The following is a 25,915-nucleotide window of genomic DNA, read 5'->3' as shown; positions in this document are numbered from 1 at the left end:
GGCTGCCTGGAGGAGGTGCAAGTGGAGGAGGGAGTTTTCATGGGTGCGTGTGACACAGGCGTTCTGAGGCAGGATGTGCGCAGAAGTGCAGGAGCGAGCTGTGTAAAGACCTGAGGGAAACATGCCTGCAAGAAGGGATAGCAAGTGCACAGGCCCTGTGGGAGCAGCCAGCTGTTTAAGAATCAGCAAAGATGGTGGAGGAGACAGCGAGTGAGGCAGAGAGTGGAGGTGGAGACCCGAGTGTACAGTGGGGCCTCCAGCATCAGGCTGGGGTCCTGTGGGCAGATCTGGTCCCGGCTAGACCGGACAGTCAGCCACACGAGGATGGGGACTCTGACCAGTCTGCTCAGGGCCTGCAGCAGTGCCCGGCCCCAAGAGGCCCCACTTGGCACTCTGCGCAGGGGCCTGGCAAATTTGGGGTGGGGGCCAGTGCTCAGACTCAGGGTGAGGACAGGCGCTCACCTCAGCGACGTCGGCTAGGGACCGGGACACAAAGGAGTCTCTCGAGCTCCCGTCCAGCAGGCTGGGGCCCAGCAGGGAGGTGCCGCTGCTGGTCCCCACAGGGGTGGGCAGCATCTTCCGGCTCTTCTCCGGGGAGATGAAGCTCGCTGCACAGAGGAGGGAGGGGCCTGAGCAGCTGGGCCTGGGCCCCCCAGGCAACTCGGTGCTGCGGCTGGAGGTGTCAGGCCACACCTGCCCTGCCGTGCGTGGGGAGCCCTGCAGGGCCCACCGCAGCCTGGGGGGTTGCCGCGCCCACAGCGAGGCCACCACGCCCACCTCCACACAACTCCAGGCTTGCGATCTCCCTTTGACGTGGGCTCTGCACTGCTCCCTGGGACTTTCTGAGCAGAGAACTTGTGAGAGGACTAGCCCCCAGTGCCACCCAAACCAGAGCCCCTGTCTGTTCTGGGCTGCCAGGTGTCGTGCCCTCCCTGGTGCTGGCCTGGCTTGCCAGGGTCCAGCCTGCCCCGATCCGAGCCGGGTGCACACCCTGGCCATGCTCTACAAATGCAAAGTGTGCAGGTCCCAGACCTGCCACGGGAGCGCCTCTGGGTAGGAGATGGAAGCTGATGGGTCTTCTAACACCTCCTTCCCAATATCCGAGCACCCAGTGCCGGGACTGTCCAGATGCCAGCTCTGTGCATCCTGGTGCTCCTAGACTCACCAAACAAGCTGCTGAGTGACGAGTCTGTGGGGTCGCTAGGGCACCACTGGGGGTCGTGGGTGGGAGAGGCGATCCAGTCTGGCTGGGGGCTGCTGGACGGGGAGGGCAGGCTCTTGGAACTGTCGCTGCCATTCAGTTTTGCTGGAGAGAGAGGAACTCCTTCACCTGTCGACCAAAGTTTGGGGTCAGACACCACGTGGGGTGAATGGCTGAGGGAGCACGGCATGTCCAGCTGAGCTGGGAGACCCAGGACCCAACTAGGGCCCCCCAACAGCCGGGACACACACCCATGATCAGACATGGACACTGGCCACAACAGAGGCGGCCCATGCTAAGGCGGCACCTGAGCCCTCTTGCTGCTGCCGACAGCAGCCCTGCAAGCTGCCTCGTGTCCCCAAGGCCCCAGGGAGGGGAACACACTCAAAGGGGCTGGTCACTGGCCCATGGTGACGTGCTGCCAGCTGCTGACTCAGCTCTGAATCCATGGCTGGCCTTGACCAGCAGGTGCCAACCACACTGCCTTCTGTGGCACCATCTCCGGGAGCTGGGGAGCCAAAGCCCATAGGTACCAGCCCAACGCCTCCTAGAACCTGCCAGCCAACAGGCATCACCCCAGTTCAGAGCCGATGAGATGGCCTGCCTGATCCCCAGGCCAGAGACGCCACGTCAGCCCCTCTGTATCCCAAAGCCCGGGCAGTTACTCCAGACCACCATGGCTCAGGTCCCGCCTGCAAGGGCCTTGTATGCCAGTGCCGCCCCCACTAAGGCTGGCGGTGCCTCAAAGATGCAGAGGCTCAACGACCATAAGAAGAGCTGAGCCGGACGACAAGGTGCCTAGAGGCGGCAGTCAGGCGGGAGGTCAGTTCCCCACGGGAACTGAGTCTGGGAGGCTGGCAGAAGCGCCTGTGGCTCACCATACTGGCCGGAGCTGATGGCAATCTCGATGATGGAGTCACTGATGTGTGTGGCGGGCTCTCCCTGCGAGAGCACGTCCTCAGGGGGGCCGGGCAGTGAGATGTCCAGCAGGGCAGAGACGTTAGGCGGGGAGAGCCGGGTGCTGGAGGCCTCCGATGGGGGCAGTGGTGTGGAGAGCCCATTGTGGACAGGGGCCTTGGACAGCTCAGACAAGGAGAGAACGGGGGGGTTCTGTGGAGACAGGTACTGTTGAGACACGATGCAAAAGGCAGCCGTATCGAGGAACGAAAGCCAACCGGGCCCCGCAGAGCAGTGACTGAGGACGAGGACAGCAAGAGAGGCAGAAACCCCACACTCTCCCACCAGGAAACACCCCTGGGGAATCACTGCCCCCAGAAACCCTGGAGGACCACAGAGTTGAGGGGCCAGGCCAATGTGGCCTGGATCTGTTTCCACCCCCAGCTGAGAACTCTTCTCTCCGGCCCAGAAAACTTAAGACCCTGAAGGACTGTGTCTCGATCAGCCAACTTGCAGAGGGAAGTTGGCAGCCTGAGATGGGAGCCATGTGTGCATGATCAAGGCAGGTGCAGGGAGGCACGGCCACCGGGCATCACGGAGAGGGGGAAGTCCAGGACCATGAGCAGGACCACGAGGTGGGACCTGGCGCTCCCTGGGGTATGGGGCAGCTACTCTGCTCAGCAGTCAGCAGTACACTCTACCTGGAAACTGTCGGCCACTGGCTCCTGCCTCGAGGGGACGCTGATGAATGGGTCGCTTGTTGCCTACAGCAACACAAGGAGGACGCCGGTGAGTGCGAGCCAGCCAGTGCCAGGCTGCCGTGGGGAAGCCGCTCCAGCCCATAGCCCCTCACAGGCAGAACACAGACTGAGGGACGGAAGCCGCTCCCGGGGGCAAGACAGCCCGCTGCTTTCAGAGCGCGCCCCCCGCACCGCCCCACACTGAAGACCGTCTGTGAGTCCACAGCCAACTTGCCACAGCAAGAGGTCCAGCTCATGGTACCCAGGCGGGGCTGGCTCTGCGGTCCTAAGGGGCCGCCCACAGAGCAGGGGGCCAAGGCAGCGCCTGAGTGGCCTAGAGTCCTGGGTTCATCACCTGCTCTGCCTCCATCCATGGCTCACCCACTGTGCCACGTGGCCTCACTCAGGCCCTGGCCTCCCTGTTCAGTGACCTCCTCCCTCTAGAGCAGAGCTGGAGTCCCATACCACCTCAGCCTGTGGCTGTGACTCTCAGGGACTGGACCCTAACGTGCCACCTCTGGAGCTGGTGGCAGCTTGGAGAAGCCCTCTGCACACACTCACCCCTACGGCGGGGAGTGGGTCTCCATTCTGGTGGGGGCCGGTGGAGTCTGGCCCCGTGACAGCCGCTGTCACCTCATCTGAAGACAGCGGGGCGATGCCGGACAAGCCATCTGTGTCCAGGACTGGCAGGGGGCTCCCAGGGATGATGCCAGCACTTTTAGCTGCTAGGTCGATAGCACCTGGAGAAGGAGCAACATGCAAGCCTCTGCTCCCGTGATACCCGACGCCCACATGGAGGGGACCCCCACATGCAGGCCTCGCGTACACATCAGGCAGAGTCGCAGACTTACTGGCCAGGGGGCCCGTGGCCTGTGGGGGGAGGACCTTGGGCACAATCGGCCGGGACACAGCTGCTTTGGCCAGGGAGGACTGGACGGGCCGGAAGGAGCCTCTCCCTGTGAGGATGTGAGCGGAGGCAGACATATCAGCTGCACAAGCCAACAGCTGCTGGGCGTGCAGCAGGGCTGCACACACTCCCCTTCCCAACCAGTCTCCTGCACGGCCACGGTCCCGACCACAGAGCTGAGCCGAGCTGGAAACCACTGAATGTCCTAACACTCGCCAACTTGAGGAAGTCAGAGGTCACAGAGGGCCCCAATGGGCAGAAAGCACTGTTGCCTATGACAGCGGCATCACTGCGCCTCCTGGGGGCTGCTGAATGGCTATGGTCATGACTGTTGTCCCCAGAGATAGCCCTTTAACGGTGGCTGTTTCCTGAGCTGAGTCACAGACTCCTCTGAGATGGTCAGAGCCTCAGACCTAGGGCCAAAATTCTGTCTCTTCCACTTGGCTCCTTCCTGGCAGGCATTCTGCCATTGAAAAGTAGGTGTGAGAAAAAGCCACTGACTGCTGTCTGGGTCTTGGGAAATGAAGACTGATAGGATAAAGCATGGAATACGTGCTTCACTGAAGGAATCTCACTGCTTAAGATTCACTTCAAAGAGCAGGGGCCCCTCTGAGCTTGGGGGAGCACGGAGCATGAGTCATGCACCCTACAGACTCACGTACCCCACTACACGCCTGAAGACATCATGGACAGGGTGGACAAGAGACCCTTCTCTAAAGTGACCTGAGCACAGCACCCCATCCAGGGCCATGCGAGCCCACCTGGGGATGAAACTGCCTGCAAACCACTGGTCAGCAGTAAACAGCTGCCTGCCCATACCACTGCCTGGGCCCACTGCCCCCTGCAGCTGCACCCCATGTGTGCGTTGATAGAATGGACCCAGGAAAGCCTGGAAGGTAACTCAGAGAGCTATGGGGACAGACGCCTGTGATTCCCCAAGTCGGGGCTGCGAGGAAAGGAAAGCTTCCTGAGGAGCTGCGGTGCCCACCGGTCACAGAGGAATTCGACAGGATGGAGAAGGAGCAGACGTTGTGGGACTGGTTTTCAGATGGCCTCGGAAGCAGCGTCCTCTGTGGAGGGAAAACAGGCAGAGTGACCACCACCGGCTGCGAGAAGCAGGCTCATCGCTGACGCTGCCGGCTGTCTATGTGAAACGCTGACAGAGTGTGTCAGCCAGGGAGGCTGGAGGCGCGACAGGTCTGGGTACACAGCGGGGCCTCCCTGGGCGCTGCCAGGCGCCTTGAGCCGGTGCGTTGACTGTCCATGAGGTGAGAGGCCCTGGATCCCTGGCCAGCCTTGCACCTCTTTGAAAGGGCCAGGCAGTAGAACCTGCAGGCTCTGGCCGCGTGGTGTCTGTTATGGCTACTTGTGTCCACCCTGGTGCTGTGAAAGCAGCCATGCACAGCAGGGAAATGAGGGACCGGGGCCGTGTGCCAGCGAAACTTTTACAAAAACCGTTAAGTGAAGGAACCACAGATGAAGTGTGATTCCATTTATGTGAAATGCTCAGAACAGGCAGCTCCCAAGAGACAGGAAGTGGCTCCAGGGTTGGGAGGAAGCAGTGCAGGTAACAGGTCGGGGTTCTGTTTGGGGCATGAGGGGGCTGCATAACCCCATGAACATACTAAAACCCTGAACTGTATGCTTTAAATGGGCAGGCTTCCTAAGTATCAATAAAGCCATTGACGAACAACACAAAATAGCCACGGGCAGGCCGCAAGGGTGTCCTGGCTGAGACGCTGGGCTGCAGCGCATCCTCCAAGCCAGGAAGTGTGCTCCCTCATCCAGGGCGGAGGGTCTATGTATTTAACCAAATACACTAAAAATTAAATGCCCCAATGTTATATCAGGGTGCACAAAAAACATGGGGCACTTGGAATACATCTTCCTTTCTAAGGTCTGTGATGCAATCCCTCATTCCTAAATAAATTAATTCCAAAAGAGGAACAGATTTCTGCATCTAGTAAAAGGAGAACCTTGCATTAATTCACAAACATTCATACATTTCAAAGCCCACAGTTCTTTCAGCATCATCTCCTTCATCTGTCACCTCCACGTAAAAACGCCCCCTTTCTCCTGTGCCTCTCACACCCGGCTCTCCCCTGTGGGTCTGCAGGCCGCATCCACGGGTGCTCCCAGCTTCATGACGACGAGCCCAGGAGAGGTCTGGCCTCTGGCCAACCCGTAAACCTTGCCAACTGCTTCCATTGATGAGTTTATAAATAGATGTTCTGAGAGCCTCAAATATAGTCCAATCTCAGACATTCTTGGAACCCAAATCCCTAGAACTTTCTGTCTTTTCTCTAAGCAGTTTTCATGCTGTGCTGAATCTACCTTTATTTTTAGGTACAGTTACGATCACTGTGACTTCCCTGGTGGCTCAGATAGTAAAGCGTCTGTCTACAATGTGAAAGACCTGGGTTCGATCCCTGGGTTGGGAAGATTCCCTGGAGAAGGAAATGGTAACCCACTCCAGTACTCTTGCCTTGAAAATCCCACGGACGGAGGAGCTTGGGTCAGGCTACTATCCATGGGGTCGCAAAGAGTCGGGCACAACTGAGCAACTACACTTTCTTTCTTTACGGTTGCTGTGACTACTCTATCTGTCCTAATTATTAATAAGGAGGAGGAAAGAACAAGGACTTCCCCACTTCACATGGTAAACCTGAGACCCAGGAGGACACGAGCGTGTTCTGAGCAGCCTGGCCGGCGGGACCGGCCAGCCCTCAAGGAGGCATGCCGGTGGGCGGGGTGCTGACCTGGACCACCAGCGGCTTCCGCAGGTGCCGGTTCCGCAGCTTCCTGGGCTTTGGCAGGAAGAAGTCCGACTGCATCTGCGGGGAGACAGTGCTGGGCTGAGTGCGCCCTGTCCGCGCTTGGGCGGCCTGGCAGCCGGGGGTGGGGGGCAGGCCCACTTACGCTGATAGAGCTCAGGTGCTGCCGGAATGTCAGCTCTGTCTCCTTGTTGGGAAAGAAGAGCTTTCCATGCCGGCTGTTGGGTGGCAACGTTGTTGGGACAGCAAAAAGGCCACCGTCTGAGTCGCTGCTGCCCGTGCTGGTGGGACTGGCCACCAAGAGGGGCCTCGGAGGGTTTCTCAGACCTAGAGACGGAGAAGGGAGATGACAGCAGTGCTCCCGGAGCAACACCACCAGTGCAGAAGGGCGTCCACCAGGAAGAAAATCAGAAAGGAATTTTTGACGACCCTATCTGCTGTCCGTGAAAGAAATCTCCTGTATATCCATCCGTCCTCTCAGAAGCTGCTTTTCTCCTTCTCTCCCTGAAATTCTGGTCCTCACCAAGTAAGCACATCAGAGCTTTCCTTGACCTCCGCTGACCTCAGTGGAAGGGGAGATGCACCTTCCAAGTCATCCAGTCTAGACCAGAGGTCAGCAAATGCTCTCTGGACATGGCCAGACAAGAAGTCAGCCTTGAGCACATGGTCTCTGCTGAACTCAGCACAAAAGCAGCCACAGACAACCTGTGAGCCAGTGGCAGTGTAAACAAAATAAAACTTTTATTTACAACTTTATTTAAATAAAGTTTACAATAAAACTTTATTTACAACCAGCAAGCTATGGACCATGATCCACTGATCTTCTTGGTCTTAGTCTGATTATACAGAAAAAAGGCCCAAAAATAAAAGGACAAAGTATTTATGAACTACTATCTGGGGACTCCAGGCTTCCCACATGGCTCGGCAGTAAAGAATACTCAAGAGATGCGGTTTCGATTTCTGGGTCAGATGATCCCCTGAAGGAGGAAATGGTCAACCACTCCAGTATTCTTGCCTAGAAAATGCCATGGACAGAGGAGCCTGGTGGGCTACAGTCCATGGGGTCGCAAAAGTCGGCCATGACTGAGCAACTGAACAACATTTGGGGACTCTGCTCACTGTTTTCATCACAGCCACTGCTGCAGCTTATTTCATGGAAGAGATGGGTTCCCTTTCTTTGTTCTTTATTTGCAAATCTGTGAGGCTGAATCGACACACACAGTCCAGAGACTGTATCTTCCCAATGCCTGTCAGGATTCTAGAACTGCAGGTGCCTTGGGCCAGAAGCATCCTCAATCAAGGAAAAATGTGGATATTTAAGAGTTCACAGAATCACAAAACTGAAGCCCAGAGAGAAGGTGGAGAAGACCATACAGCCTACCTGCTGGCACCACCCTGGTTCAACTCTGATGAACGTGCCTCTGCCCTGAGGACAATGGGCTCAGAGTCTGTGGCTGCCCCACAGGGGCCACGGCCAGAGAAGGACCAACACCAGGACGGAAACAGAAACATGGACGCAGGAGAAGGGGCCTGACCCTCCACCAGCGTCGCTCTTTAGAATCCTGCAGAGTGAGCAATGCCAGCCACGACGACGTATGTTTTTTCTAATAAAAACAGCAAGTAAATCGACGCCTTAGGGAAATGGGTTTTGTCTCTCCTGTGGTTTTATGTGCCACAAAACCGAATAAGAGACCCTGAACAATTACTTCCCAGACACAACTGTGGACCAGCAGGTAGGCCAGTCTTGCTTTCCGAGATTTGTGTTCAGCTGGTGGGGAATCCCTTAACTGAAAGCCTCACTATTCTATTATTTCAGAGGAAAAGAAAAGCAGCCTTTCTAAGACCCAGAAAGAACCAGCCCTCCTCAGGCTCTAAACCACCAGTTCAGCAGGACAGAGGCTCCTGGTGACCTCAGAAGGCAAGTCCCCCAAGGTGAACACTGGCCGGGGTCCCCCACATCTCCTGTCAGCTCCCACACCCAGTACCCCAGGGCTTTTACGTTGGGCCCTGCTCTCCCCTCCCTGTGAGGCGGTGGTGATTTCTCTACCTGCATGCCATCCACCAGCCTGTGGCCAACACAGTGGAGCCCCAGGCCCCTGTAGGCCCAGCGCCGCATGTGGCCATCCGAGCCTCACCTGAGGAGCAAGGTACGGAGCTGGGCGAGAAGGCCTTGCTGTGGCGGAGGGCAGCCTGGTTTCGGGGGCAGCGCGGGCTGCGGGAGCTGACGGTCACCACTTTTCCTGGCGGCGGCGTCGACTGCTCCTCCTGGGCGGGCCTCACGGAGGCTGTGGAGCCAGTGTTCGTCTCTGGAGCCTGGGACAGAGGCACAGAAAGACACTTGAGCGTGGACGAACAGCAGAGGGTCAGAGGTCACACGCCGTGACACATGGTCAGCGCCCCAGGCCCCCAGGGAAACAGCCGCTGTCCTCTGGGAGCCCTCTGCCTTCACTGCCATGGTGGCACAGACAGGATGTACCCCGCAGTGACAGGAGGGGACGCCGAGCAGCAAGCCACAGGGACTCACCTTCTTAAAGCCTCTTCTGTGAGTCAGAGAAAGGAAACACAAGAGTAATTTCTAAAGCTAAACACAAGCACGGCCAAAGAGCCCTCTGCGGAGTCAAAACCCCCACCTCAGGGGTTTCGTGGGCCTGCCTGAGGCCACGGCTCCTGCCGGCCTGGCTGCCATCAAGTGCCCAGGCCCCCACCACACAGGCACCCCTTCCGCTCACCACGCCTGTGACTTCACCCCCCAGCCCCCAGCACCACTGCTCTCCTGCCAGGAGAGCTGACTCTTCCGGCCCATGTGGGGGCTCTGCTCACTGGCCTCAGCAAGGTCCACCCAGCAGGCTGCCCTTTCCCAGGGCCATCGCAGCCACTGCCCCTCAACCAGGAGCCTGGCGAGGAACTCCAGACCACTCCAACCAGCTACCTCCCAGGGAGCTGCCCACCAGGTCCTCGGGCCACACTCCACCCAGCGCAGCCCCTACCCAGCTCTGCTCCCTGCTCCCCGGCTGTGCCCCCACCGTCCCCCCAGGAAGGCCTTTCCCAAGCACACTGAAACCTGCCCTGTTCCCAGCTCCATGCCACGCTGCCCCCGTACCCATCCAAGGCTCATCCCCATGGCCCACACGCTCAGGCACAGCGGCCTCCCCACAGCCAGGCACAGTGCAGCCTGTGTGAGCCCCGCGGGACAGGACAAAGGCCTGTACCACAGGGCACAGTGCCCGCGTGCACCCCACCCTGCTCCAGGGAACCACAGGCCAGCCCCAGACCAGCTCCTCTGGGAGCCCCTGGGCCCGACCACCTGCCCCAAGGCCGATCCCTCCTCTCTGGACCCCACTTACCAGCCGGGGGTTGACCTCAGTGGAGATGAGCTTCAGCAGGCAGCTGAGGAGGCGCTGCTTGTGGAAGGTGGCGGGTTGGGGGCCGGCGTGGGGGCCTGAGGCCTCTGGGCCCAGCACCGCCAGCCAGTCGTACTCCAGCTGCAGCTTGCTGGGCTTGCCCATCATGAGGTAGACTTCAGCCAGCGTGAGGCTCTCAGAGGTCTGCAGGTTCCAGCCCTCCTCGCGCAGCTGCTGGGCCAGCCGGCTGGCCGGGACATCCTTCGGAGGCTTGGCGGCAGGCTGGCCCTGAGGCGGAGGGTCCGAGGGGCTCACCTTCTCCTGAGGCTCCTCCGCAGGCGTGTCCAGCAAGTCTTTAGTGCAGACGTCTGGCTGGAACCCGGGGCTGGACTGAGGCTCTGGGCCGGGCGGGCCACGGACAGGGGACGGGGCCCTGGTCCGGGCGAGGTCAGCCCCCTCCGCGCTTCGGGCCTCCGGGGACGGCCAGGCTGCGGGCCGCGGGTCCACATGGCGGCCCTGCTCGGGAATGATGAGGTCCTGGCAGGACTTCATGTAGCGGGGGAAGGGGTCCAGCAGGGACAGCTCATCCTCCAGATCCGGGAGCTGGCCGCAGGCACAAGCTGGCGCCCCAGGCTCTCGGGCAGGGCCGTCCCCACCCTCTGCAGCGGCAACCGCTGGGGTCTTCTCAAGTCGTCCCCCAGCATCCTGCAGCCCCGGAGGGAGCCTGTCGGAGGCATCTGGGCTGCTGAAACTTGCGGCAGTCCCCTCCCCAGGGGCACTTTCTGGGGAACTCTCCCCGGAGCTCTGTGAGGCATCGGTGGAGGGAGGAGGCCGCCCCCCAGCCTTGGCCTCGGAAATGGCCCTCGGGCACTTCAGCTGGCCCCTGGCCGTGCCCTGCCCGCTCTGGATGCCCAGGATCTGGGCCGGGGGCAGTGTGTGGGTGTCCTTGGCACTCTGCTTGCACCGGCCACCCTCCTGCCAGTGCACTGTGCAGAAGGCCTTGGAATGCACCACGCGGGCCACGCCTGGCAGCGGTGTCAGCGTGCAGTTCTCTCCCGGGAACAAGTGCAGCGCCACCTTCTCCTGTGTTGGCTCCGAGAATGAGTCCTGCAACTGCCGCTCCTCCAGCGTCTTCCGCTGAGTGCACCGTCAAGGATCCACCTGTGGCAGCTCGCACCCCCAGGCCACGGGGCCTCGGGGAGACAGGCGGGCCACTTCCTTCTGTAGGGGCCCCACACCCATCACCCGCCCTCTGGGCTGGGGACTGCGAAGGACATGAAGATGGAGAGCTGACCTCAGTCATTTCCCTCAACCTGCTGGCAGGGGTGCCTTGGCCACAGCCCGTGGGCCACACAGCAGCCATTCAGGCATGGAGGGCCATTATGAGAAGAGTTCTCACACTGTGAGGAAACCACAAAGGGGGCTCAGACCTCAAGCCCAGAGGACGAAGGGCTGTAGGTTTTAGTTCTGTTCCACACCAGCCCATGGCCCAAATGCTACACCCCAGGGCTCTGCTGCAAAGCCAGGACTGAGACAGAGATGCCCCCAAGTCTCAGGCAGCAGGTGCTGCGGAGTCCCAGGGTTGCTTCAGTAAGAAAAAGATACGATTCTCACTTCATGAAGTGCCCACTTCTGCTTCAGGAACTCAATGAGGCTGGAGACCTTCCGATGTAGCTCCACAATCATCCTGCACAGAATGACAGACAGAGGCAGGGGCTGGGACGTGCGGGGCCTTCTGGGAGTCCTGGAGGCTGTGGTGGCAAGACGCTGCCATGATCTCAAGGCCCGAGCCACAGTGTCCCTGCAGAGCCCCTGGCTCTTTTCCTAACACCAACCCTTTAAACTGAGAAAACTGGAGGCCCACGTGAAACTGCAAGAAAAAGTAAGAGAACCAAGCGCGCTTTACAGGATGAGGCCTCAACCAGGACAGAGCCTGGCACAATGGTCCTCCCCTACCAGCTCCTTCAGGGGTCAGAGTGGGTCCAGCCTTAATGAAGCCCAAGAAAATAAAACTATGTATGGAAGGAATGAAGTCCTGACCCAGGCTACGACACAGATGAACCCTGAGACCACAATGCTCACTGAGAGAGGTCAGACAGAAAGGACCCACGTACAGTTTCTGCTGACGTGAAACGTCCAGCACTGGTGAATCTACAAGGACCAGTGCAGGGAGGCCGGTGGGGCCTGGGGAAGGGACGGGGGGATGGGGAGTGAGTGTTAGGTGGGCATGGGGTTCCCTCTTGGGGGATGAAAATTTCTGTGACTAGAGAGAGGTCACGGCTATACAACACTGTGAAGGTGCCCAATGCCCTGAACTGGGCCTTTAAAAAGAGCTTGCAGTTAATCTACAAGATAATGAGAACTGGAGAATGACCCATTCCTGAGTGCCTGGTGCATAACCAGACACACGGAAGGAGAAAATAGGGAGCAGTTCTCAGGGAAAGAGGAGGGAAGACCCTGAAGCTGTTGGCCTGTGACCACGTGATGTGTTCACACCCGCTGTCAGCCTGCAAAACCCCAGCCAGCGATGCAAATGCAGCTCCGGAGTCCGAGGACCCCGCGCCGAGGCAGCCCTCACACTACCCTCAGGTGGAGCCGGGGCACCAGGGACGGCTGCTGCTCCCCCAGGGGCCCCTCTAGCCCTGTCCCTTGCAGCTCGCTCCCCTCCAAACGTCCATCGTCTCACCTGAGCCGCGGGTTCTGGGCGAGGCTCTGCACTCGGGCCCAGGCATGGTTGTTCCGTGGCTGCAGCTCCACAGGGACTCTCAGGGGCAGGCGCACTGGCTTCTGGTCCTCTTCGTCACTCAGGCCTGCGACAGGAAGGGGCTTTAGAGCCGTCTGTTCAGGTACAGACAGACCTCGATGATAAGATGAAGCTCTTGGTCGGACGGCTAAGGTGCCCAGAGAGGAGGAGGGGCAAGCAGCCCTGGGGAACGCTGGAGGGGGTAGGGCGAGGAGCGGCCCTACATCTGCCACAGCCACCACATGCCCGCTGTGCCAGGCCCCAGCCCGGCCACAGGAGACTCGCCCTGACACCTCTGATGCACCATCTCAGGACGGTTGGGGCTTCAGAGCTGAACTAGATGCCTGAGTAGACACATCACTGTGCCTGGAGTCGCAGTCCAGGAGCGATCACCCAGGCTCGGCTGCCACAGGACGTTTTCAGCTCAGGCTGGAAATCACTAAATGCAGCCGTCCAGCAAGCCTCCCTGACGGAAACGGGTCCTCAACGCCTGGCCTGGCCCGCCCCAGCGGAGCTGCATCTGACGTACCATCAGGGTCACAGAGTTTCTTCAGGGCGCGGCACATGGGTGCTTTGATCCGCAGGTTCCTCCCTTTGTACCGGACTGTGGTGGCCCTGGGAGAGGGGTTGAAGGAGCGCTGAGGCCTCAGAGTAGAGTCACTCCCACCCTGTGCAGTGATGGAGGGCCCCAGCCAAGCACCCAGCCTGGCCTCCGGGGGTTCTGCTCAGCCCCAAGAGAGGGCCCCTGCAGAAGCTCCCAGAGTTGCGGGCAGATGGACGTCACATGACAGACGACAAGGCTGGCTCTGGACCTCCCTGAGCAGGCAGCACGCCACAAAGGGGGTGCCCACCGCTCAGGACACGCCCTACCCTCCTGCCTGGCCACGAGCACCCGCCACTGCCCACCCAACAGCCTGCTCCTGGAGTGGGGGAGGGCCGCCCCACCCCCGCCCCAGAGCAGATGGGCTCACCCACCTCTACGTGACCTCTCAACCCACCCCACCTCTGCCCATCAGGAACGTCACCCATGCCTCTGCAAACCACACTGGGGGACGAGTGGAGGCTGGGGCCCTGGAAGCCAGCAGGTGGGGGTGCTACATGCTTGTGCTCCCCACACTGGCCTGCAGCGGGCCCAGGTTCAGTGGGGCCTGCCCTACACGTCATAGCTGTGGGTGACTCTCTCTGAACACTGCTGTGGCAGCAATTTATACAATGTTCAAATTACATAAAGAAATACTACTACTAACTAATTAAAGAAAAATAAAAGCCACGAAAAATAGCTCCCTCTGAAAACACATTTGATACGCTTTGGCAATACTCAATAAAGGTAGACTGTCTTCAAGACTGCAGCCAAACAAGGTAGGCCAGACAATCACGAAAGATTGGGGGTGATCAGGAAGGTCCCTGCAGCCTCTATGTTCTTGCTCCACTTGAAAACAGGAAAATCACAAATGACACGTCTTGGCTAGAACTTCCAAATAAAACCACCCCAAGACTCCATGGAGTGAGCCCCTAAGAAAAGGCATTGGCCAGCCACCCAATGGTTGGTGAACAAAGAAAGGTTTATATTTTACAAAAGGTTCCAGGCTGATATCTACTGCTTTTATGATTGCTTTTTTACCTGTTTTAAAAATTGAACTACAATATTGTGTTAGTTTCAGAAGCATAGTAAAGAGATTAGGTTATACGTGTATACATTCTTTTCCGGTTCTCACAAGATTTCACTATTACAAGATCCTGAACACAGTTCCCTCTGCTACACAGTAACTGCATGTTTCTTTGTTTTACATATGGTACTGTGTATCTGCTAACCCCCAACTCTTAACTCATCCCTCCACCCCTTTACCCTCTGGTAACCACAAGTTTGTTTTCTACATCTATGAATCTGTTTTGTAAATAAGTTTATTTGTATTATTTTTTAGATTCCACCAATGGACATGAGTTTGATCAAACTCCGGGAGATGGTGAAGGACAGGGAAGCCTGGCGTGCTGCAGGCCATGGGGTTGAAAAGTTGGACACAACTGAGTGACTGAACAACAGCATCGGTTTGCCTATATTCTCTGCTAGGAGCTTTATAGTGCTGTGTCTTGTATTTATGTTTTTAAGCCATTTTGAGTTTGGTTTTGTATATGGTGTGAAGGTGTGCTTTAACTTCATTGGTTTACATGTGACCGACTGTCCAGCTGTCCCAATACCACTTGCTGAAGAGACTGTCTTCTCGCCATTGCGTACTCTTGCCTCCTTTCTCAAAGGTGAATGGACCATAGGCATGTGTTTATTTCTGGGCTCTCCATTCTCTCCCACTGATCCAAAGGTCTGTCTTTACACAAAGGCCACACACAGTTTTGATTACTGTAGCTTTGTAGCGTTGTCTGAAGTCTGGGAGGGTTATGCCTCTAGCTTTGCTCTTTTCCCTCAGGATTTGCTTTGGCAATTCTGGGTCTTTTTGGTTTCATACAAATTTTGGGATTACTTGTTCTCATTCAGTGAAAAACATCATGGGTAATCTACAAATTGCTTTGTCCAGTACAGCCATGTTAACTGTATTAATTCTTCCACTCCAAGGGCATGGGATATCTTTCCATTTCCTTGAATCATCTTTGATTTCCTTTATCAGTGTTTCATAGTTTTCAACATAGAAAATTTTCACCTCCCTGTTCAAGTTTTGGAGAAGGAAATGGCAACCTACTCCAATGATTTTGCCTAGAGAATCCCTCTGGGGTCACAGAATTGGACAGAATTGGACTGAAGCAACTTAGCAGCAGCAGCAGGTCAGGTTTATTTCTAAAATTTTAATTTTTTTTCATGCGATTTTAAGCACAATTTACTCTTTCTACCCTTGACCTTAACCAAAGGCTGAGAAGCTATTTTTACTCTTTCTGGTATTTCAGCGTAAAGAAATGCCACAGATTTCTGTGTATTAATCTCGTGCCCTACTATGTTACTGAATTCACTTTGTAAGTTCAGGTGGCTTTTGCGTGGAGTCCTCAGGGTTTTCTATATAGAGTCATGTCATCTGCATATGATGACAACTTTACCTCTTCCCTTCCAGTCTGGATGCCTTTTCTTTTTCCTGACTGTTGTGGCTATGAGTTCCAATACTTTGTTAAATAGATGATGACAGTAGGATCCTTATCTTCTTCCAGAAGTTGACAGAAAGGCTTTCAGCTTCTCATCATTCAGCATTATGTTGGCTATAGGTCTGTCAAGATTAGTTTTTATTATGTTGAAATGTTTCCTCCACACCTACTTTGGTGAGAGTCAATGCTTTTTCTGCATCTATTTGAGATGACTGCATGGTCTTTTCTTCTGCTGATGTGGTTAATCACGTTGACTGACTCACATGTGCTGAACCATCCTAGGGACTCTGGGACAAATCCATCTTGATTGCAGCATATGATCTTTTATATATGTTGTTGGATTTGGCTTGCTAATATTGTGCTGAGAGTTTTCCATCTGAATTCATCAAAGATACTGGCTGGTCATCATTTTTGGTATTGGCCTGGATTTGTATCAGGCTGATGGTACATTCACAGATTGACTTTGGAGGAAACACTTTGGTGTTTCCTCCCCTCAGCCTTCTGGAAGAGTATGAGAAGGATTAATATAAGTTCTTCGTATGTTTGGCAGAATTCTCCAAGTGAAGCCATCTGTTTTCACGGAGCTTTTTTTTTTTTAATTTTTATTGGAAGTTTCTGCTGTACAGAAAGTGAATCCGTTATATTATCTATACACACAAATGCTGCTGCTGCAGATTAGTCTCTTCAGTTGTGTCAGACTCTGTGCGACCCTACGGACTGCAGCCTGCCAGGCTCCTCTGTCTGTGGGATTCTCTAGGCACGAGTACTGGAGTGGGTTGCCATTCCCCCCTACTTCAGGTGATCTTCCCAACCCAGGGATTGAACCCAGGTGTCTTGCATTCCAGACAGATTCTTTACTGCTGAGCCACCAGGGAAGCCCATATATATACACATACACACATCCTTTCTTTTTAAAATTTCCTTCCTATTTGTCACCACAACAATGCATTGAATTCCCTATGCCATACAGTAGGTTCTCACCAGTTATCTATTTTATACATATGAAGGGAGTTTTTAAATTACATATTGTTTCACTTCCAGTGACTGGTCTATTCAAATTATGTTTCCTTTTGATTCAGTTTTGATGGGCTGTTACAGCTAGGTTGTTCATTTTGTTGGTATGTAACTTTTCATATGCTTATTTAACTTATATGCAGAGTACATCATGAGAAACGCTGGGCTAAATGAAGCAGAAACTAGAATCAAGACTGCTGGGAGAAATACCAATAACCTCAGATATGCAGATGACACCACCCTTATGGCAGGAAGTGAAGAAGAACTAAAGAGCCTCTTGATGAAAGTTAAAGAGGAGAGTGAGAAAGTTGGCTTGAAGTTCAACATTCAGAAAACAAAGATCATGGTATCTGGTCCCATCACTTCATGGTGAATAGATGGGAAAATAGTGGAAACAGTGGCAGACTGTTTTTTCGGGCTCCAAAATCACTGCAGATGGTGAGTACGGCCATGAAATTAAAAGATGCTTGCTCCATGGGAGAAAAGTTATGACCAACCTAGACAACATATTAAAAAGCAGAGACACTACTTTGCTAACAAAGGTCCTTCTAGTGAAAGTTTTGGGTTTTCCAGTAGTTATGCATGGATGTGAGAGTTGGACTATAAAGAAAGGTGAGTGCTGAGGAATTGATGCTTTTAAACTGTGGTGTTGGAGAAGACTCTTGAGAGTCACTTGGACTGCAAGGAGATCCAACCAGTCCATCCTAAAGGAAAGCAGTCCTGAATATTCATTGGAAGGACTGATGGTGAAGCTGAAACTCCAAAACTTTGGCTACCTGCTGCGAAGAACTGACTCATTGGAAAAGACCCTGCTGCTGGGAAAGATTGAAGGCAGGAGGAGAAGGGGACAAGAGGATGAGATTGTTGGATGACATCACCAACTCAATGGACATGAGTTTGAGTACAAACTACAGGAGTTGGTGATGGACAGGGAGGCCTGGTGTACTGTAGTCAATCCATGGGGTTGCAAAGAGCCGGACACTACTGAGCAACTGAACTGAACTTTGCATGATATTTTCTAATTTTTTTTTAATATATCTGAGGTGTCAGTTGCCATTTCTTCTCTCTTCTTACCTCATTTGGATCATCTCTTTATTCTTCTTGGTGAGCCTGGCTAGAGACTTATCAATATTTTTGTCCTTTTAAAATCCCAACTCTTGGTTTAATTGATTTTTTTCCTATTGTTTAATTTCTATTTATGTCCTCTCTGATCTTTATTCTGCTGACTTCACGTTTTGTTTGTTCTTCTTTCTCTAATTCTTTTAGGTGGTAGGTTTCGATTTATCGGGGTTCTTTCTTGTTTTTTTTTGACAAGGGCCTATATGGCTATGAACTTTTCAGGACTGCTTCTGCTATACCCATGGACTTTATATGGTTGTGTTTTCACTGCCTTTTGTCTTTTAAGAGTTTTTTTTCTCTTTGATTTCATCTCTGAGCTATTGATGACTTTTAGTAGCACACTGTTTACTCTGTATGTAATCATTTTTTCATTACCCTTTCTGTGGTTGATTTCTAATTTCATGCAGTTGTGATCAGAAGGTGCTGGAAATAATTTGTTCTCTTAACCGTGTTGAGATTTGTTCTATGTCCTAGTATGTGGTCTATCCTAGAGAATGTTCCATGGATACTTATAAAGAATGTATATTCTGGGTTTTTTTCAATGTAGTGTCCTGTAGCTGTCAATTAAGTCTAACTGTTCTATTGTGTCATTTAGGATCTCTGTTGCCTCACTGATTTTCTCTCTAGAAAACATGTCTATTGCTGTCAGTGCCGTGTTAAAGTCTCCTACTATTTCTGCATTCCCATCAATTTCTCCCTTTGTGTCTGTTAGTACTTGGTTTTTCACTTTTTGTTTCTGGCTGTGCTGGGTATGCATTTCCGCATGTGAGCTTTCTCCAGCTGCAGTGCAAGGGCTTCATGTTGCAATGCACAGACCACCCTTATTGCAGAGCACGAGTTCTAGAGAACATGGGCTCAGTAGTTGCAGCATGTGGGATCTTAGTTCCCGAACCAGGGACTGAACCAGGGCCATGGCAGTGAAAGCACCAAGTCTTAACCAATGGACCACCAAGAATTCCCTATTGCTTTTAACACCTATTTTGTCTGATATGAGTACTGTGACTTCCATTTTCTCATCATTTCTCATATGAAATATCTTTTTCCATCCATTCACTTTCAATCTGTGTCTTTCCCTCTAAAGTGGATCTCTTATAGGTAGCCTATTGTAAGTTCTTTTATTATCCCACCTAACACTTTGTATCTTTTGATCATTTAGTTCATTGACATTTAAAGCAACTACTGATAAGTATGTATTTATTGCCATTTAAATCTTGTTTTCCAGTTAATTTTATATTTCTTTTTGGTGTTGCTTTGCACTTTTCATTTTCCCTTTTGTGGCCTGATGGGTTTTTTGGTCTTATTCTTGAGTTCCTTTCTGTTTGGTTTTGGTGAATCTACTCCTTGTTTTTGATTTGTGGTTACCTTGGTTCTCAAATATGTGAACCCAGAAATGTATCTACCAGCTTTACACTGGAAGTCATATATATTCAAATACATTCCAAAAGATCTACACTTTCTTATTCCCCTCCCCCACATTTTGTGATTTTGAGGTCTGGTCTTACATCTTCATGTTTATCCTTTGCTGTTCATTGTAGTTATAATCGCTTTCACAGAATTTATTTTTTTAAATCTATATACTGGCTTATCTAAAGTGATCTTTAGTCCTTTTAATAGATTTCTCTTTCTTATTGTGATATTTCCCTTTCCTATAGACTCCTGCTTCTCTTTTTATTTAGAAAGGACCTCTCACAATTCCTTTTAGGATAGGTTTAGTATCACAAACACTAAATTCCTTTAGTGTTTGCTTGTCTGTGAAGTTTGCTCTCCTTCAGCTCCAAATGATCATCTTGCTGGGTTGAGTATCCTAGATGGAAGGTTTTTCCCTTCCATCAGGACTCTGCATTTATTTTGCCACTCCGTTCTGGCCTGGACCATTTCTGTAGGGATATCAGCTGATAGCCGTGTGGGGTTTCTCCTAACTGACTCTGTTTTTCTCTTGCTGCCTTCAGAACCCTCTCTTTATCTGCTGTCACGATGTGCCCTGGAGCAGGTCTGTTTGGGTTCTTGTTGTTTGGGACCCTCTGTGCTTCTGGTCTCTTGAAAACTGTTTCCCACTTTAGGTTTGGGAAACTTTCAAATGTATTTCTGATTCCCTTTTCTCTTTCTTCTCCTCTTGGGTTTCCTTTTACGCGTAGATTGGCACACTTCATATTATTCCACTGATCCTGTATGTTGCTTTCATTTTTTCCATTTGTCTGTTCTGATTGGGTGATTTCTGTTATTCTATCTTCCAGATCAATTATTCGTTCTTCTGCATTATTTAATTAACTGTTTACTGTCTTTAGCTCGGTTTTCATCTTGGTAATTGAACTGTCTAATTTTGATTGGCTCCTCTTTATACTTTCTAGATCCTTATGCCAGTGATCTGCATTTCTAATGATAGCCTTTCTTAATTCCTTCAGCATTTTTATTACCTCCTTTTTGAGCATGGGGTAGACTGGAGAGATTATTTCATTATTTGTTCTCTCAGATTTCCCTCATTCTTTTATTTTTTTAAGGATTTAAAAGTCTTATTCTTACAGGTCACAGCTGATGAACACAAAAGCTTCCCACATGGGTACCACTCAGCGGGAAGAGCTGTCCCAGGAGAAGGGTGGTGGGATAAGCAGAAACCTGAGCAGCCCAGAGTCCATGGTGGAGTGGGGTCAGGGCCTGAGGCCTCAGACACAGGAGCGCCAGTAGCCACAGCACATGTATTCAACGATTCAGTCCACTGCCAGCTTGCTCTGGGGACCCGGCAAATATGGCTCAACCAAAACTGGTGTCCCATGTTTGAATGCACCATAGGAAGCAGAGGTTCTCATACCCTGGCCCTATCCATTCTGTGATCAGGTTACTTTCACAGCCTTCTTTAACATAATATTCACACAGGCCTCTACTTAGGGCTTTCTGCTTGTAATAGAGGTCAAAAATAGAGGGGCTTTCTGGCAGTGGATACTGAAGGTGAGGTTCCACTTTCCTTTTCCCTCCTCAGGTTCTGTTTCAGCGCCTGTCATCTTTTGAGCCAATCCATCCAACACTGGCCTCATTAACTAACAGTCACCCAGGAGAGCTTTTCAGCTCTTTCTGACTCTAGGCAGTCTTTCCCATAAGATAATGTGCAAAGATCCTAGGGTCTGTCTCTTAAAAGTGTAGCAGAAAGACCCCTGTGTCTTCAGTTACAGGCGCGGGTTCTTATTCAGCTCTACCAGTCCCTCCATGACTCAGGGGAGATCACATTCCCTCTCTGGTCCTTGGTCTGATCAGAACCTCTGTCACCACTAGATGCCCCTTCTCTATACTCTTGTTCTTTTAACTGGGAGTAATTCCTCTGGTTTTTCCTTTTACTTAAATTTCTCTGAGCCTGTGAATTTAGGAGAAACAGTTATCTGGGCAGGCAGACCCCAGGAGCCAGCTCTCCCCACCATTGTGTCAGGATGGGAGGTTCAGAGAGGATGAGAGCCTGCAGGGAACATGGTCTCCACTGAGACCAAGTGCTTGAGACTGAACCACCTCAACTCAGGGGAAACACACACAGCAGAGCACTCCCAGGATGTTCTGATGATGCTGGAGTGTGACCCAAGAACAATGGGTCAGTTCTTACACAGCTCCCCCCATTAAAGGGTTCTGGAACAAGTGGACATTCCTGCCCCTCCATCCCAAACAAATACAACAGCAGCAGCAAGATTTAAAGAGCTGGGGAGCCATGTCACGTGGCACTTGTATTTGTGATAACCACATTTTCCGTTAAACTGCTGTTTTGGGACTTCCTTTTTTTTTTTTTAAGAGAAATTGAACAGGGCCTGCTTTATGACTAGAGACCGTTCTGAGGTTACGATCCCTTTCCTCTTCTCACAAATCAAAGTTCTAGGAGTGGCTGGAGGCTGGAGCCAGCACAGGGAGGCTTGGCCCTAGCCAGGCTGGGGAGGAGCACCTGCAGGAGAATCAGGCCCGTCCCTGCTCGCACAGAGCGATGCAGAGACCCCTCTGAGTCCTCCACCAGTCTGACTTCAACAAAACAGGCAGCAGAGTAACTCTGCTCTGTGTGCATGGGAGTCGAGCTGTCCTTTCTTATATTTTTCATTTACTTCTCTGCAAAGTTAACTTGGTAAGTCTAATAAACATGTGCCAAATTCTATGCTGCTGGGTCTGCAACCAATATAATGAGATTTAATTTTAGAGCTTTTCTCAATTCATTTACTCCTTGATCTAATTCTACAATTTTATAATGAAGGGAGATAGACAGTTATTTGGAAGTAGTCTGCATGAGAGGCAGGGATGGGAAGTGAGATAAATACTCAATGTTCTGATGTCAAGGACTAGTTTTTCCACAGGTACCTTCCTAAACTCCCCCCAGCTCTGTCACTTTTACAGGATTTTTGCTTTGTTTTTCAAAACTGATGTCTGTTGTCAAAAGAACACACAATACATCAATGGATCAGAATTTAAAGTCTGGAAACAGACCCACACAGTATAGTCAACAGACCTTAGACGAGGGTGAAATAGCAGCGAATAGGGGAAGCAATTGGGGCCAGTCCCAATGGACACACCCACAGGTCACAAATTGGACCTCAGCACAAACGACATGGTGTGCACCAAAGTCAATTCAGAGTGGATTTATATATCAAACCATAAAACTTTTAGAAAAAAAACACTGGAAAAAATCTTGTGACCTTGAGTTCAGCAAAGACTTCTTAGACATACTAAAAGCATGATCCAAATATGAAAAAAACAACAGAACAACAAACTGGACTACACCACAGCTAAAATGTTTACCCTATGAAGGTCACTGATAAAGCCACTAAGAAGATGAACCACAGACTGGGAGGGAACGTCTGCAAGTCACTTGCCTGACACAAGGCTTGTCTGGAACAAATGAAGGACATTCAAAACTCAGTGGGCACAAGACCTGAAGTGGCACCCCACAAGAGACAACCAGCGAGTCTTTGGAAGGTGTTCAATATCAGCCCTCAGGTAAATGAAGTGAAAACCACAGTGAGACACCCCTTCACCAGCAAAGTGGCTCAGATCAGACAGTCTGAGCACACCCAGCGTGGGGCGTGTTGGGGTACCTGGAAGCCTCCTTGGAAAGCAAGCTGGCAGCCCCCTGTAAGGTCTACACACGCCCACCACTCCTTCCCTGGCAATCTATGACAAATGTTGGCGTCAACGGTAAGTCCTTCACTCTCCGTAAACTGCCTATGTCCCTTACCGGGGAGTGGGGGAAGGATAAACAGACCATGGATCCACACAGCCACAGGGATGACACTCCAGGGAAGGCTCGTGCACATACCACCACTCAAACCTTTAGATCCTGGAGCCAACACAGCTCCCACCTGACAGGCGGGGCAGGAAGGCAGGCAGGCAGTTCTGACACTGACGGTGCACAGGTGGATGGGGGTAATAAACAACCCTGGGGCCAGGGCCGCTGACCTCCAACCATACCCCATACCTCTGGGAGGCTTGGTGTGCCCAGTGATGCCAGCTGGCCAAGCCACCTGCTCCTCCTGGCCACCAGGATGAGTCTCTGCTCTTTTATACATGGTGGTGCAAACAACCTGGTCATTCTCAGGCCTGCTCAGACGGGTGACAGTTCAGACACAGAGCCTAGGAACCCACCGCCAGCCTCTGTGAGCACAGATGCTGGGCCAGAGCCAAAGCGCAAAAGCACATGGGCAGCCGGCCTGGCAGGCCCTCAGCCTGAGGAACAGGGGCCCACCGGCCATCCAACATCAGGCCAAGGAAGGAGAGCAGCTGGGGTGCCAAAACGGCTGCCAGAAAAATGCACAGGACAGAGGGCCTTCCAGAGGCAAAAGGAGCTCCCACACTACAAAGCACGAGACTGAGGAGAAGAGTGAGACCGTGAAGGTGAGGGCCGAGTGGAGACCTGCCAAGAAGAGGGATGGACCCCAGCTCGGGGAGAAGCTGGGGCAGGTCAATCCACTCCCCTGGGCTGGCCACCTCCTAACGGGCAGATGCTTAGCTGCAAGGACATAAGGGTTAACTCTGAAGAGTTCAAGTTTTGATGGTTCTCACTGAGAAAAGGGGAGAAAACTGCATGTATTTCAAGGTCTATATTTGAGCAAAAAGTATAAACTCATGGGAGCCAGCCTGCCACCCACGCCATCTACTCACCCAGCCTGAATGAGCTCGTTCAGCTTCGTGGCATTCTTGTCGTCCATGCCTTCGGTGCAAAAACAAACACACGTGAGCATCAAGGTGTCCGGAGCAGAGCCCAGCAAGATTCCATGTGATTATCTTCAGTGCAGAATCCAAACCACTTAATGGAACATCAGGGCCTCCCAGAGTAACATCCATGTCAGTTGCAGCCTCCGAGAACCCACATGTCACCTGCACTAAGAGCACTGTCCCCTCTCCACCAACCACTCGCCCCCAACTACCTCATGAGACACTACCCTTTCCTGGGGACCATCATGCCCCACTACACTTGTCCTGCTGGGTTCCTGGGCTACTTGTGGGCTTGCCCCCAACAGCTCTGCCAAAGCACGGGCTGAGGCCCTGTGTGTTTGCTTACTAGAGTGAACGTGCACCCACCCCCCACCCAGGGGCGATAGGAAGTCGACAAAAGGACAAGGCTGCGGGAGCCTTCTGTGGGGAGGGGTCCAGCTGGGTGACACGGATGGGAAGACCAGACAGGGCCACAGCACTGGGCCAGCACTCCAGGACCAGGAGTGCTTCAGGGCAGGACAGGGATTCAGGAGCTCAGCAGAGCACTAAGAGCAGGAGCCAGGGGTCTGTTTAGGAGTCCTCAGCCTGCAGGAGGAGGGGCGGGGAGCTGGGACACCTGGCCCTTTCTTCAGAGGCTCCTGGAAGTCCTGCCTGTTTCAGGGAGCGCAGGTCACCCAGGGAATGCCCGCCCCACCAGCCTGCCCACTGTGACGCACTCGGTGGCAGCTCATCCTCATCTCACAAGATGGCCCTGCAGGGGTGTGCCTTCCCAAGCCATGTTGACAGGCTGCAGCCTCACGTGCATAATCACACGGGGAGGCCAGAACACCTGTACAGCTAAAAGGACTCTAGTTATGAGGGCACGCTCAGACCAAGGCAAGGGAGGGTCCCAGATCCCTCAGAGCACCAGAGTTGGGAAAGACCAGGACGTGGGGGCTGTTCTAAGTCCAGACCCAGGAGACACAGCAGCTGTGAATCAGCATGTTGTGGACAGGCGTGCGCCGCCTGGTGTGGTGGATGTCCTGGGAGACCTGAGTTGGTCAGGAGACCAGTGAGGCTGTGGTGCCCACTGGAAACATCTTACACATGCTGGGTGTGCAGGGGAACATCCTTGTTCTCAGGGGCCAGCAGGTGAGGGGCTGACAGTGTGCTTGGGTGTTAGCAACTTACAGTCCCATGGCTGAGCAAGAAGAAAGCCAGTGTGTGGAGGGGCTGGGGGCAGGAGAGGTAACACAGATATGGCCAAGGTTCAGGCCAGTAAAATCTAAATGACAGCATGTGAGATCAATACATCCTCCTTCAATACTTCCACAATGTTAAAACATTCTGTACATTAAAGTGTTTTCAGGCTGAAAGCTGGGAAGAAAACAAAGAGCCCCAGGACTAAAGCTGCAGCCCCACTGGGAGGCGGCCCCGGGGAAGGTACTCACAGCCCCCGATCTTCTTGCGCAGCTCCCCATAGCAAATGAGGCCATACAGCTCCTGGGAGGACTTCTTGAGCCCACGGGAGAACACTGAAAACAAGGGAAGGTGCAGCTTCAGAAGGAGAGCACGGACGTGCGGGGCTCGAGGTCACGCCAGGGCACTGGGGGTGCTTCTTGGCTTTGACCCCTGCACCCTGGACCACAGGGCAGAGTACACAGCAATATGGTGCTGTTTTTGCACTTTTCAGAAGAAAAAGAGGGAGGAGGGGACCCTAACAGGCAGGGCAATGTCCCTAGAGAGAAAATAGAATGCCCAACATGGCGGGCTTCCACCAAGCGTGGGAGTATGGGATCACCTCTCTGTGCACAGACCCGGCCAGCTGAGGCCCGGCGCGGGTTTGGGGGAGGGTGGAGGGTAGTGGAGGCTGGGCAGCACAGACAGATCTGAGAAGCTCAGAACAGAACCAGCAAGACTGACAGGCGGATTGGAGACATCCACAAAGATT

General features: G+C 52.9%; 1 protein-coding gene across 2 annotated transcripts in view; it reads right to left on the bottom strand.

The window, feature by feature from the left end:
• Positions 1-25,915, bottom strand: part of CRAMP1 (cramped chromatin regulator homolog 1) — a 44,807-nt gene that overhangs the window by 4,013 nt on the left and 14,879 nt on the right. For both annotated transcript variants that reach the window (XM_005224460.5, NM_001205874.1), the window contains 16 exons: positions 25,416-25,499; positions 23,932-23,980; positions 13,133-13,218; positions 12,547-12,670; positions 11,466-11,547; positions 9,864-10,997; positions 8,655-8,832; positions 6,665-6,846; positions 6,505-6,579; positions 4,734-4,815; positions 3,690-3,794; positions 3,400-3,578; positions 2,800-2,862; positions 2,080-2,311; positions 1,166-1,330; positions 463-608 (listed from right to left, as the gene is read on the bottom strand). In XM_005224460.5, the coding sequence (XP_005224517.1) occupies positions 463-608; positions 1,166-1,330; positions 2,080-2,311; positions 2,800-2,862; positions 3,400-3,578; positions 3,690-3,794; positions 4,734-4,815; positions 6,505-6,579; positions 6,665-6,846; positions 8,655-8,832; positions 9,864-10,997; positions 11,466-11,547; positions 12,547-12,670; positions 13,133-13,218; positions 23,932-23,980; positions 25,416-25,499 (2,966 nt within the window). The remainder of the gene's footprint in view (positions 1-462; positions 609-1,165; positions 1,331-2,079; positions 2,312-2,799; positions 2,863-3,399; positions 3,579-3,689; positions 3,795-4,733; positions 4,816-6,504; positions 6,580-6,664; positions 6,847-8,654; positions 8,833-9,863; positions 10,998-11,465; positions 11,548-12,546; positions 12,671-13,132; positions 13,219-23,931; positions 23,981-25,415; positions 25,500-25,915) is intronic.

Source organism: Bos taurus, chromosome 25 (assembly GCF_002263795.3).
Source record: "Bos taurus isolate L1 Dominette 01449 registration number 42190680 breed Hereford chromosome 25, ARS-UCD2.0, whole genome shotgun sequence".
NCBI classification, from domain to species: Eukaryota; Metazoa; Chordata; class Mammalia; order Artiodactyla; family Bovidae; genus Bos; species Bos taurus.
The sequence above is the reverse complement of the archived record's forward strand: the minus strand, read 5'-3'. Positions and strand labels throughout refer to the sequence as shown.